This window comes from Podarcis raffonei, chromosome 9 (assembly GCF_027172205.1).
Source record: "Podarcis raffonei isolate rPodRaf1 chromosome 9, rPodRaf1.pri, whole genome shotgun sequence".
Classification (NCBI taxonomy): Eukaryota; Metazoa; Chordata; class Lepidosauria; order Squamata; family Lacertidae; genus Podarcis; species Podarcis raffonei.
In genome coordinates this window covers 54,679,894-54,692,902 of record NC_070610.1, presented here as the reverse complement: position 1 = coordinate 54,692,902, position 13,009 = coordinate 54,679,894, and the positions used below count along the sequence as shown (strand labels likewise).

The 13,009-nt window shown below is 44.5% G+C and overlaps 1 protein-coding gene across 18 annotated transcripts in view; it reads right to left on the bottom strand.

Annotated features, from left to right (window-relative positions):
* The window catches only part of CAMK2D (calcium/calmodulin dependent protein kinase II delta), a 137,392-nt gene extending 124,586 nt beyond the window's left edge, over window positions 1–12,806 (bottom strand). For 4 of the 18 annotated variants that reach the window (XM_053403668.1, XM_053403670.1, XM_053403682.1 and 1 more), the window contains exons 1-2: window positions 11,513–12,806; window positions 9,847–9,941 (exon numbers count right to left, since the gene is read on the bottom strand). In XM_053403668.1, coding sequence (XP_053259643.1) covers window positions 9,847–9,941; window positions 11,513–11,577 — 160 coding nt within the window. In that variant the 5' untranslated portion in view covers window positions 11,578–12,806. Of the gene's footprint in view, window positions 1–9,846; window positions 9,942–10,637; window positions 10,727–11,512 lie in introns of those variants that run through there. The other 14 variants (XM_053403667.1, XM_053403671.1, XM_053403680.1 and 11 more) reach the window with 7 other exon arrangements.
* Between the last annotated feature and the right edge of the window lie 203 nt (window positions 12,807–13,009).

Sequence of the window (13,009 nt, the reverse complement as noted above, 5' to 3'; positions counted from 1 at the left end):
AAGTACTTAACCCAAGGTACCACTGTATCGTGAGTACCAGGACAACCGGCCTCCCAAAAATGTGATGCTTAAGTCTTCAAGAACCGAAATATTTTGACAGTGCTGCCTTGGATTCCAAGGTTTGGGAGTAGAGAATGACCAATTACCACAATGTAGATTTATGATGGAGTGTGGCTGGCCATCAAAGGAAGTCTTTAACTCAGCCTTATTGGCAGCTGATACAATTTGCCTCCCAAACACACAAATGTATTTTAAGAAGAAGTTGCCCTAACAAAAGGTGAAATTAAGATTGCTGCAGGAATAGAACAAGATTGTGTTCCATGCACCTACTTGACAGAAAGCCTAATTAGAGGGAAAGTGTTGATTAGTTAAAGATGTTGTCTTGCTTTAATTGGAAATTAGGAAGGAAGCTGAGCACTGATTGCCATTAGGCAGTTAAGAATATGCATCAAGCAAAGAAGCCTAGAACAGTTTCTCTGAGAAATATTATTTCCAATGGCAGCACTCCGGCTCCGGAAAATTAGAGGAAAGTACTTTAGGGGCAAGTCTTTAATAGCTCACACTTCTCAGCCAGAGTAGGATAGCAGAGTAAATGGAATTGCCTTTACAGAAATTACGTATTTTCAGCAGACAATTTATCCACCAGCTGCCAGGAACACAATTCCAATTTAATTTAATGTATTAGAAAAGAATTACTCCTATCCAACTTTTGCAACTATAAATTTAGCACTCTGTCTGCCACCTCCAATACACCACCCAAGGAAGACCATATTTAGAGGAGCCCTTTGCTCTAAAAATGGACAAACTCTCACCAGAGTGAATTGAAAACAGGCAGGCAAATACAATTCAAGCAGCGTCAAGAGTATGCAGTTTTTCTACCTCCCCCCCCCCCAAGTTCAAAACTGGCTCATGACTGAGCTTGTGTGGTTTATTTCCTAGACGCAAGTGGATTCTTGCCATGCCACTTGGAAATTGTAGCGCGGAGGCAAGGGACCACATGGCACTCCCTTTCTTCCCGTGTTTGCCGTGTGCGGTAAAACCTTGCCCTTTGATTGGCTGCTGTTCCAGGTTCACACACAGTGAGCACATGATCGAGGGTGCAGGGTGGCAGAGATGGTGGGAGCTGCATTTGCCCAGCAAGTGGAAGCTTCCATCTGAGAAGCAGCTACTGCCACTCAAGACGCTTCCATTTCCAACCAGTCCTCTTTGGCTGCATATGAAGCCAAATGCAGATAAGAGACAAGTAGGAGTTCCCTGCAAGAAGGAAGTGGACTGATTGAATATGAGGACTGGGAAAGGCTGGAGGGGGGTTTTCTGTGCTGTGGTTGAGCAGGGAAGTGATTGAGTGCTATAACTTGTGAAATACATAGCAGGTTTGTTGTAAGACTCCCCTACCTGCCATCTTGTACAATAATAGTAACACTGGACTATGTGGCAGGATCGCTCTAATTTTATAACCTACTATCTGGCAGTTATGAAGCAATGTCTGGTTCCCTTCCCGCCCCCCACAAATTATTAGTATCCTTCTCCCTCAGCTGCCAGACTTGCGGTGTGTCTTCTTAAATGTCATATTTAAATTGCATGTGCCCTGTCCTTGGGGCACACAAGGGTTTTTTTCTGTCTTGGAAATCCCCTGGTAAATGGATTCTTCAAATCAGACTCAAAGCTGGCCAGAAGTCAAGATGGCTATATACTACCTGAAGATAATACTGATCGCTGGGGAACCACAGCCGAAGAGAGTTACTGCCCTCATCATGGATTGCTTATAGCCATCACATAGGTATCTGGTTAGCCCCTGTGGGATGACAGATGCTGGACTAGATAGGCCTTTGGTCTGATCCAACCATGCTCTCTGTATGAGTCAGGGTCTTGTTCTGTAAATTACATACCCATTCTAAAAAGCTGAAGCCGGTTTCAACAATCAATGAACACTTGCCAACACAGCAGCTGCCCTGCTGAGTCCTCCCCTCAGCCTGAGGAACGCAGGCCCCACAGGCACACAATTGGTGCATATCTTCGTAATATTCTCAATTTAACACTATGACCCGTCGGACGTCCATTCCAACGACCAAGGCGCTTGCCTCAAACACTTACACACAATTCATAGTCCGAACCCAGTAATTCCAAATCCTAACAACTTTGTGACTGCTCCCTCACATCCCATTTGCTTGGAAAGATACCAGTCGGTAGTCCCAGGGTATCCTTTTCCGCATGGCGTTATCCATTGCAAGTGTATCCTGGTAGGAACGAACTGCATTTCCTCTGGCTGCTGGCCTGGAGAAAGAGTTATGTTCCATCATTAAGCTAAGTGTATGTGTACAACAGCATTTGTTGTCCCTCGTCTTCCCTCCTTGTTGACAGTTAAACTGTAGGATCTTTGGAACAGAAAGCTGCCCAGCTTAGAGCCGTCTGTTTACACAGATGGAAGAGAAGCTTGTTTTCCTTCCGCGAGAACGGTTGGGAGGTAGAACATCCCAGCACTGGAACTATTCTATTCCAAACTGTGACTACACAAGGCTTCCAACATACTTCAGTGTGGCTCCCAGACAATTCCAGATGAAAGACTAGCTCTGTCTCTTCTTTCCATCCCACACAGGGACGCAAGGGAAGGAGGAGAGGTTGGTCTAAACTCCACATGGGAGACCGAGTTGGCAACTGTGACTAGAAGCTTGGGGTTCAACCCAATATTAGCCACACTAAGAGGAGACCCATTGAAATGAATGGATATTCATTCCGATGGGTCTACGTGGAGTAAAACAACCCTTGGCCTCGTGAACTATTGCAAGCTGTGGTCCTGGTTTTCAGGCAAGGAAGAACAGGTCTGCCAGGAAGTATCTTGTGAAACCACCCGGATATATTTTTGTGGGGAAGTTACACTGACTTGATGTCTCCCTGCCTCTGCCCACTCTAGGGAAATAAGGAATGTTGCATTTGACTGTGCCAATGGATTAAATCCCACACTTTTGATGAACGCTTGTATAGAAATTGAATATTAATAATAAAGAATGAAAAGAGAAGCTGTGGCAGGACACAACCCCTTGAATTTGCAAGCCACCTTAATAATAATAATAATAATAATAATAATAATAATAATAATAATATATCCCGCCCATCTGGCTGGGTTCCCCCAGCCAATCTAGGTGGCTTCCAAGCACATATAAAACATAATAAAATGTTAAATATAAAACTTCCAGATAGAAAGCTGCCTTCAGATGTCTTCTGAAAGATGTGTAGTTCTTTATCTCCTTGACATCTGATGGAAGGGCGTTCCACAGGGAAGCAGCCACTGCTGAGAAAGCCCTCTTCCTGGTTCCCTGTAACTTCACTTCTTGCAGTAAGGGAACTGCCAGAAGATCCTCAGAGGTGGACCTCAGTGGTCCGGGCTGAATGATGGAGGTGGAGACACATATTTATTATGAAATATCCCCATAAAAATGGCAACATGCAGGTATTAACTATAAGAACACAAGAGCCCTACTAGATGAAACCAAACGGGTCATCCTCTCCAGCATCTTGTTCTCACAGTGTAATAGCCTCCTCTCATTTAAGTTCCTCAGCAGCTGGGATTCAGATGCGTATCGCCATTGGTGCTGACTTAGCTCTGGCCAACCAGGAAGTTCTTGGGGCTGAAGGAACGTGTCTTGTTTTTTCCTCATGCAGGAGCAAGGTGGTATTAAATAAATTCAATGGATAAGAGCTAATAAACATTATCCAAACTACGTTAGCCATCTGGAACTTTCATGACGAGAAGCAACATGCCACTGAATACAGATGCTTGGGAGCAACAGCAGGCAAGTGCTGTTCCCTTCGTTCTCTTGTTGTATACTTCCTGAAAGCATGTGGGATGCAGGAAACTAAATTAGCTGGACCTTTGTTTTGAGCCAGCAAGGCTCTTTTTCTCTTCTCATGACCATGCTTTGGAGACCGAAGCCGGCTAAGCAAGCTCAGTCTGGCTCCTGAAGGAGAAACCAGGTGTGCAGTCAGCAGTCTCCAAAGAAGCACATCCTGTGGTGAACTTCCTCTGAGCTCAATACATTCCACACTGATCCTTTCAGGGACAGGCAGGATCTGAGCAGGCTTAGCTACCTCTTGCTCTGCAAACAACTGTGCAAGCAAGACCTTATTGGGCTTTAGAGAAAACTGATGCCCAGATCAAGCTGCCACAATCAATTTTGGACCACAAGCTGGATGATAATAATAATAATAATAATTTTATTTATGCCCTGCCCTCCCCAGCCAAGACCGGGCTCAGGGTAGCTAACACCAGATATAAAAACAATTGATTAAAATACAACTTAAAAACAAGATTAAAATACAACATTAAGACCTAGCCTCATTTCAGTAGAAACTCAAATAAAACTTTTTGGGGATGAAAACATAAAATCTTCACCAAGGCCAACTATCCAGACTGGTCCTACGTGGGCCAGAAAAAAGCCAGGGAAGTCCCCAAATAGGAGTTCCATCACAGAAGGAGAAAGGAAAAAGGAAAGAGGGGAAGGAGATCAAGTTGATAAGCCTGCTCAGAGCCCCACCATCACAGAAACAAGTAGGGGTGGGAGAGAAACTCTCTTCCTTCCGAGTCCCTTTCCTTATCCATTCCAATGGAGTAGGAGAAGGCATCTCTAGTGAGGGTTATTAAAAAGTGGATGTGCTTCGTTTCCCAAGCAGAAGGACAGAAATAGAGCATTGGTTCCTAACTGGTGGTCTGTAGATCTCAGGCAGTCCATGTAAGTCACCCAGGCGGTCTGTGGCACCATTCACAAAACCACAATAGAGATATCAAAAAAATTCTAAAGTAGGGGGTCCATCGCTTGGCTTCTGAAAAAGCACAGGGTCTGCAGTATTTAGCTAATTGGGAGCCACTGAAGTATGGTAATAAAGAAAGTGAAGCCTGTGGTGGGGTGGAACAGCACTGAGCATGGTTGAGCAGGACAAGTGGGAAAGGTAAAGCAACTTCTATTTTCTCTCTTCTCTCATCCATTTATTTTTATTTTTTTGCTTCAGCTTCCATTACACGTTTAATCATTATGTCCCACAGAAATATTCTCTTACCTCACACATACACCTTTTTATTTGATTCAAAATATTTGCTTATTTTATAAAAGCGTCTCTTCTACATATTGCTACTAAATTGTGAATTAAACAGTTGTAAACTACTATTCTTGGAACATCAAAGTATTTTATTATTCTTCAAAAATGAGGCAACGAAAGAACTATAGATCAACAGACAGACGTGAGCAGCAATTCACATTGAGGTGATTACCGTAGGAACCCAAGTGCTTGAGAGAAAACGTATTACAAAACTGTACATGTTCAGGTGTTGCTGAGATCACTCACCAACCTGAAATTCACAAGCCAAGAATGCCAATGTAGAAACAGATCCAGAATGCTGATTTACCCATCTGATTTCCAAAGTTGCCTCTAGCCATACAGAGTCACAGAAAGTATGCCCTCAGAATGCCAAAAAATAAATTACAGGTTCTATTCCCCTTTCCTCCTCAAACTGTCTTGCATATGAAAGAGAAGGCATTTTTAGAATCACAGAAAACATTCATGGCATGACAAACAAGCTACTGTTTGACTTCCACTGTGCTCAGCGAGAAAGCCCACAATGTGTGAATTAAATAGGCAATCTTGAAATGTTGTCAAGAGAGATGCACTTAAATATGCAAAGAGAGATTTAACAGAAGCAATGCCAGTCTTTAAGGCTGAAACATTCCTGAGAGCACAAGCCTGCATGTACAGCTGCTGCCTACTGCTAAAATGCACAATGTTTACCACCTGACGTACACCACTTGATGACTGCAATGTATGTTCATCACTTGATAATCAAGGACTACAGCGAGAGCTTCCCTACACTTTCAAATAAAATGCTTTTAAATAAGAGTCCATTCCCACATTTCTTTCGGCACATCATATCCCTAATAATGCTGTGATGTTAATGTGTTTTGTAGAACTGGCTCAGAGATTCAAGATCACTATACACACAATGGATACAATTGGGTAATAGGGTCATAATTTGCCGTGGGTTCTTTATTTACAGTGGTACCTCAAGTTAAGTACTTAATTCGTTCCGGAGGTCCGTTCTTAACTTGAAACTGTTCTTAACCTGAAGCACCACTTTAGCTAATGGGGCCTCCTGCTGCTGTTGCACCGCTGGAGCACGATTTCTGTTCTCACCCTGAAACAAAGTTCTTAACCCAAGGTACTATTTCTGGGTTAGTGGAGTCTGTAACCTGAAGCGTATGTAACCTGAGGTACCACTGTATTTAGATTCCTTATTTATTTATGCTCCTGCCCCCTTTTTCAAGGGCTTCAGAGTGATCCCCACACTGGCTGGACCCAAGCCGGCTTCTATTTTGAGATGGGTCTACGTAGCAAGCACTCACAGACGATGCTCTATGTCACAAAACATTTAAAATCCTTCATACACATCATTATTCCCTGTTCAGGGAAGTTTTTAATGTGTGGCATTTTAATGTATTTTTAATCTTTGTTGGAAGCTGCCAAGAGTGGCTGGGGAGACCCAGCCAGGTGGGCAGGGTACAAATAAATTATTATTATTATTATTATTATTATTATTATTATTATTATTATATATTTGTACCAAATCCTTTTTTGAAGGGTCGTGCTAAGAATTAGGATAACTAAATAGTTCTTCAATATGGTATTAAGTAGCACCTCAAGAAAGCTATAACTTAAAGGGGGGAGAGTATTTGATCCCCTGCTAAATTTGCCTGTTTGCCCTCTGACGAAGAAATGACCAGTCCATAATTTTAATGGTAGGTTTACTGTAGCTGTGAGAGGCAAAATAACAACAGGGAAAACCCCAGAAACCCAGAAGACAAAAGTCACGAGATTGATGTGCATTATGATGAGTGAAATAAGTATTTGATCCCCTATCAACCAGCCAGATGTCAGGCTACCTGGTATCTTCACTGTATGTAACGAGCTGAGATTAGATGCACCTGCTGTAAGGGAGAGGTCTTACCTGTAATCCCAGCTCGTTACAGTACCTGTACAAAAGAACACCTGTCGACAGAAGCAATGGGCACCTCTTATTGTTCTCTTATAATGGCAATGTCACCCACCTGAGAGGTGCTGGAACTGAGCTCCGTCAAGTTCCAGCTGAAAAAAGCCCTGTACAGTATATATGTATCATACTCTCAATTACCTAAAACCAGGAATTTATCCTCCTCTCATCATGATTCTAGCTGCTTCTCCATTCCTTTTTCTTCCTTTCCTCTACCCATCTCCATGCCTTTGATATCTTCCCATCTTTAGATATTTTAGATATCTTCCATGTGGAAAATATTATCATCATCATCATCATCATCATCAAGAACAAAGGATACTGTTTTAGACAAAGTCAGACCACTGCTCCATTTACTTCAACGTTGTCTACGCTGCCTGGCAGCGGCTTCTGTAGGGTTTCATAAAGGAGACCTTCTCACTCCTACTTGGAAACACTAGGGGTTGAATAAAGTATCTGCATGCAAGGCACATGCTGCTAAGCTACAGCCCTTTCCCAATCAAAATATGCTATGTTTCTGTCACGTGACCGCCTTATTTTCTTTTTCAAGCCAATAAACTATTTTTCAGAAACCCTGGGTAGTATGCTACTAAATCTTACACTGAGTAGACCCACTGGAATGGAATTTGGTTAGTCACAGCTAACTTAAATACATTCATTTCAATGCAGGTAAGAGTGTGACTTAACTGGATGCCACCCATTAAGGACGAAATATTCTGTGCCTTTTAACGCATTTGGGTAATGTATCAAGATTTGTACCACACAAAGACTTTTGTCTCTCTTTCATACGCGCGTGTGCGAACACACACACACACACACACAGATAGAGATTTACATAAGCAGAAGGCAAACTTTATGCCTAAAATTACACCACTTGGGTTTAAATCCAAAAAACAAAGGCTATGGATTTTCACACTACAGCCACAAAATGGCATTCCTAAGAACGTAACACTCCTAGTTTAACACCACTAAGGGTGGTGGTGAGGAATAGTTCAAGTGTTACACCAAATGCAGTAATCAACAAACAGTTCTGACTTACCATTTTAAAACTAAGTTGGTGAAAATGTGAATTACAGAATGAAGATGGGTGGTCGCATCTTTCATTCAACCAACTTTGATGTGTAATTGTGCTTTCATGTTACAAATAGCTCTTTATCAGGCAATTCATTATAGCTCAGGTATTTAACTATTGGATTTTTTTATTCCCTGCATCTAGACCAACAACAGTTGTCTATGCTAGGTGTTTAAGCATTCTCCAAAATCTACTGGAAATTCCTTATTGTTCCTTCAACACAATGGTTGCTAAAAATATGACAAGCAAAATTCCATACACATCAGTGCTACACAGTTTGAGCCTGCAAAACCTACTGCAATTTTTTAAATGTTTGCATTAATGTTTACACACGCAGAGGATTAATAATATATTTTAAACGCAAACATGTGTGAGCTGCTGAAGTAAAGGTGCACTAATTCTATTCAATTTTATACAGCACATAAATGCCACTGCAAAATATGTGAACTAAAAATGACAAAGAAAACTCTAATAATGTAATACTGCATCCCCCAAACTCACTCTAGTATAAATAAGAATAAGACTACGATCCTAAACATAGTTGCTTGGAGATTCATCCCATTCAAGAGAGTAGAACTTACTTCCTGGTAAACATACAAAAGGATCCCATTTAATTCATAGGACCTACCCCTGAGTAAACATGCCTTGGCTTAGACTGCCAGGCAGGTTGCAGATGGCAGTCTATGAACACTACTCTCTTGAACTGTTTGAGCTGCCTTAGGAATTCAAGGTACATGTAATGACAAACACATAAAATTAGCTCAAAAAAACAAATAAACAAACCCAGGCAAGCAAATTCTTGCCCCATAGTTCCCCTTAATATATTTTTTTTAAAAAATCAGGACATAAATGGAAGGTTTGCACACTGAACAAACACTTCAGTTCATTTCTACGCTCATAAAGAGGCCAGAAATTAACATGGAAGGTACAGATGTTAACAGAGAATAATCCATAATTCTCAAAATCCTCATACAAGCACTTCAGTGTGGATTTACCAAGAATACACCACCATAAGGCCTACTTTCATTAGTTGAAAGAGCCAAGCACACACATATAGTTCCGACTTCTCCTAAACCAGCACCACTGAAATGAATGGGAAGCTGCCCCATGTCCAATTTCCATCGGAGACATGAATGATGCATTTTGGAGAAAGCTCTGGACCCAAAACAATGGAGCTCATATAAAACCACTACAAAATAAACAGCCAAATCTGGAAGTCGTGAAGTGGAGAAACAATGCACAACGGAGGTGAAGATAATTCATTTAAACATGGCCACTTGGCTCGCAGATCATCTGATAAAATTAGATCTATTTTCAAGCAAAAACATGAGTGTAGAAGAAGCAGGGAATTTTCCTCTCAAGGGTTTTTTCATGTTAAATATGCCAGAGTGAATTAAGTTCATGTGTAAATAAAACAGGAGTGTGCAATTCAATTACAATCTGACCTCCTTTTCTCCAGTAAAAGCTATAGGAAGGAGAACTTATTTCCTCAAAATGCAATAACAGAGCTCATTTGGAAATTACAACTCCAAGTTGTTCGTCTAATTAGCACTACAGGCAATCTCTAAGCAGTATCATAGGAATATGCTACGTTAAATATGGTCTTCCCAAACACAGAAACACTCACAGTGGGAAAGAGGGGCCCTCATTTTCACTCCATGCAATCAACATTGTTTTATATCACAATGCGCTTAGATGTGCATAAATACAAAATAATTCATATTAGATTGGGAATACCCACCCCTTGCTGATAGCTTTTTAGTGTTGATAATCTTGGCAGCATATTCTTGTCCAGTAGTGATTTTCATACATCTTCTCACCACTGAAAAAGCTCCCCTGTAAGCCAATAAATCAGAGAAACATCAGTTTCAAAACGGGGGGGGGGGGGGAGCTGTGCTACTTCATAAATGGTCTAGTAATTTAGAGAGCATTAACCAATTTGAACAGTGTCAATATATGAAGGCATGAGAATGAGCACAACATGGCAATCAGCCCTAATTTGATGGACTGTAACAGTAAATTGTATTTAAGATGTGAGCATAAGCCATATCATTAACAGACTGAATAAATGTACATCTCATTATAAGTGGCAGTATTGACACATAGGAATTGTGTATTTTTCACAGAGTTTTGACTGAAAGGTGTAGCCTGAATATATTCCTGTGGTGGAATTTTATTTTATTTTAGGTACTGATTTTTTTTTAAGCAGTCCCTCCTGTGATCCTGTAAACATGGCACTTTGTGTTTATTTAAGCATAAACACTCATGTCACACTGGAGTGGCTAGGATGCAATAAATCTTAATAGATGCAGTCCTGAGCAAGAGTATTCATTTGCAATTCCCTTGAAGAGGAAGAGCACTGGAATTAGACTGCTCTTCATGACATGTTCACCATGTTAATACCACTCCTGCCGTCCGGTCAAACATTTTCAAGTCAATTTATATAACAAAATCACACTGTATTGAATTCACACATTTTTTAAAAAATGGGAGAGAAGGAGAGAAATGCAAATCAGAAGGGAAAACACAGACCTACTGGATTGAATTCTAAGCACTCCGTCTTTATAGGGAGACTAACAAGCATGCTTCTTTACGTTTCCTAACCCTTGGGTGCAGGCTGTGTGTGTGTGTGCCACCCCCTTTCAGATTGTGATGTTGTTGTTTTCATGGACGTTGAAATTTGAGCCACCCACACTGCCCAGGGGCAAACTGAGTCATCTGTGGCTCTCTCCCACCCCCTGTGCCCCTCCGCAATTTTGTGCCATTATTTTTTCCCCCCAACCAGACTGATGGATGTAAGAACACAAATCCCTAATTAACAAAGTGGCGGGAGGGGGAGGAGACCCACGCAGGGAAGCCCAGTCTGCTTTGACAGGGTTGCCCTTCCTTCATGTCTAAATGCATTGTGTATGTGTATACTGTGTAGATTTGTGTTTGTGTGTTATATTCCACATATTACACTCTACTGACAGGGCTGAACTTTCTGCATCAATAAACGTGGCACCAAATCGTCCGAGGCACAACACGGACCTGGCATGCAAAAGGAGGGCGAGAGAAAGGAAGACAGCTGCGTCGCCTTCCAATATGCATCTCTGCTTCTCCCTCCCCTTCCACTAGATTCGGCCACGGAGTTGAACTCTGCTGCGGTTCAAGCCGCCGCACCACCCGATGTGTGTGTTTGTGTGCGTAAAATTCAGCGGCAAGCTTTTTAGCAACGCGCTGACCCTTTTGCCAAGGGCTGACCTAAGGCAGGGACCTGCGCACCTTTCCCCCCGTGCCAAGCCGCCGCCGCCAGTGTGGTTCTCCTCTCAGCTGTCAACAGCGTGCCCCCCTTCGCTGCCCTGCTCCTCTCGCCACCCCCAAGCCCTCCCGCAGCCAGCCTGTCCCTCTGCTCGCCCCCGACTTACTTGCCGAGCTCCTCGAAGAGCTGATACTCGTCGGTGAACCTGGTGCAGGTGGTGGTCGAAGCCATCGTCCGCCGTAGGGCTCGCTCCTGCTGGCACCACCGAGGAAGGCGAGGAGGAAAGGTAGGCTCGGCAGGGGGCGCGGGCAGGACGCGGCGGGGGAGGGCAGAAGCGCTTCTCCTCCTCCTCCTCTTCCTCTCGGCCACGCTCCCTCTTGGCAGCTCCTTTCCACTTTCCGGCTGACTTGTTTGTTTGCGAGGGTTATAGAGCAGGAGGGGAAGGAGAGGGAGGGAGGCGCGCTGCTCCCCCTCAGTCCCCGCGACCTTCCTCCTTGGCAAATGCTCGGGCGAGCTGTCTAGGGGAAAGGTGCCATCCGACGGAGAGGACGCAAAGGCGACGACAGAGGCGCGGAGAGTTGCACGAGGAGCCTCGACGGGCTTATTAAGCAGCAGCTACTAGGGATCGGAAGGCGAGGTTGTTGGAGAGGGAAACAGGAAAACGGGAGGCGAGGGCGACTCGGACGCCTCTCTTGCCCGGGCGACGCCTCTGCGCCTCGCGCAGACCAGCCCTTCTCCGTGGGCGAGGAAGGGTTGCGCTCCGGGCAAAGGAGCGCAGCAGGCAGGGAGTTGCGAGGAAGCGGTGGCTCGGGCGCTTCTCCTCCTCTTTCTCCTCCCTTCTCTTCCTCCGGCAGCCGTCGCCCCGGCGGTTCCCCCCGCTCGCCGCCGCCGCTCTGCGCTGTGCCACACCTCCCTCTAGCGACGGCTAGGCAGGCCCGTTCGCCCGGCTGGGCACGGCGAGACTCGCCTGACCTCTCCCGCTCCTGCTCGCTGTGCCGCCCTTCCTTCGTCTAAGCCTCCGCGGCTTCTACACACCCGCGGGAGGGGACCGGAAAGGTCCTTGCTCGAAGCGATAATCCCGCTTCCTCCCCGGCTCTTTTGTCCCTAGGGCGTGTGAGCACGCGAATGCTCCCAAGAGGGTCGTCTGAATGGGCGAGGGTTGCTTATGTTTTGTTTTGTTTCCCCCCTCGGCGGATGCAAAGGGAAGGACGTTGCGACTCCGTGTGCTCGCACTCGCCTAAACGATATACTCCGTTCCGTCCTTAATTGCAGGGTTTTGGTGAAATGTATTTCTAATGCCTTTTGAAACTCCGGCCTTTAGCCGAGCCCGCCTTCGGAGGAGAGACTCTTGGGGCCGCTCTTCTCCCTCCCGCTGCTCTCCCAAGCCGAAGCCTCCGCGGAGGGAAGCCGCCCCACCCTCCCGGGTGATTCCATCCGCCCTTCACAGCGTTCCATCCAGTGGCGTCACAATCGACACGCTACCTCGTGCGTTCTACCCAGCCAGTCTCCAGCAGGGAAAAGACGCGGAGGGGGGGAGGGACGAGGGAAGAGAGTGGGGGAGAATAAAACGCAGTTTCCGACCTGTCGCGAGATAATGCAAGCTCTTTTAAAGCGAGGAGAAGACACAGAAGAGGGGCTTTTGGGATGTTGTTCATCCTCAATG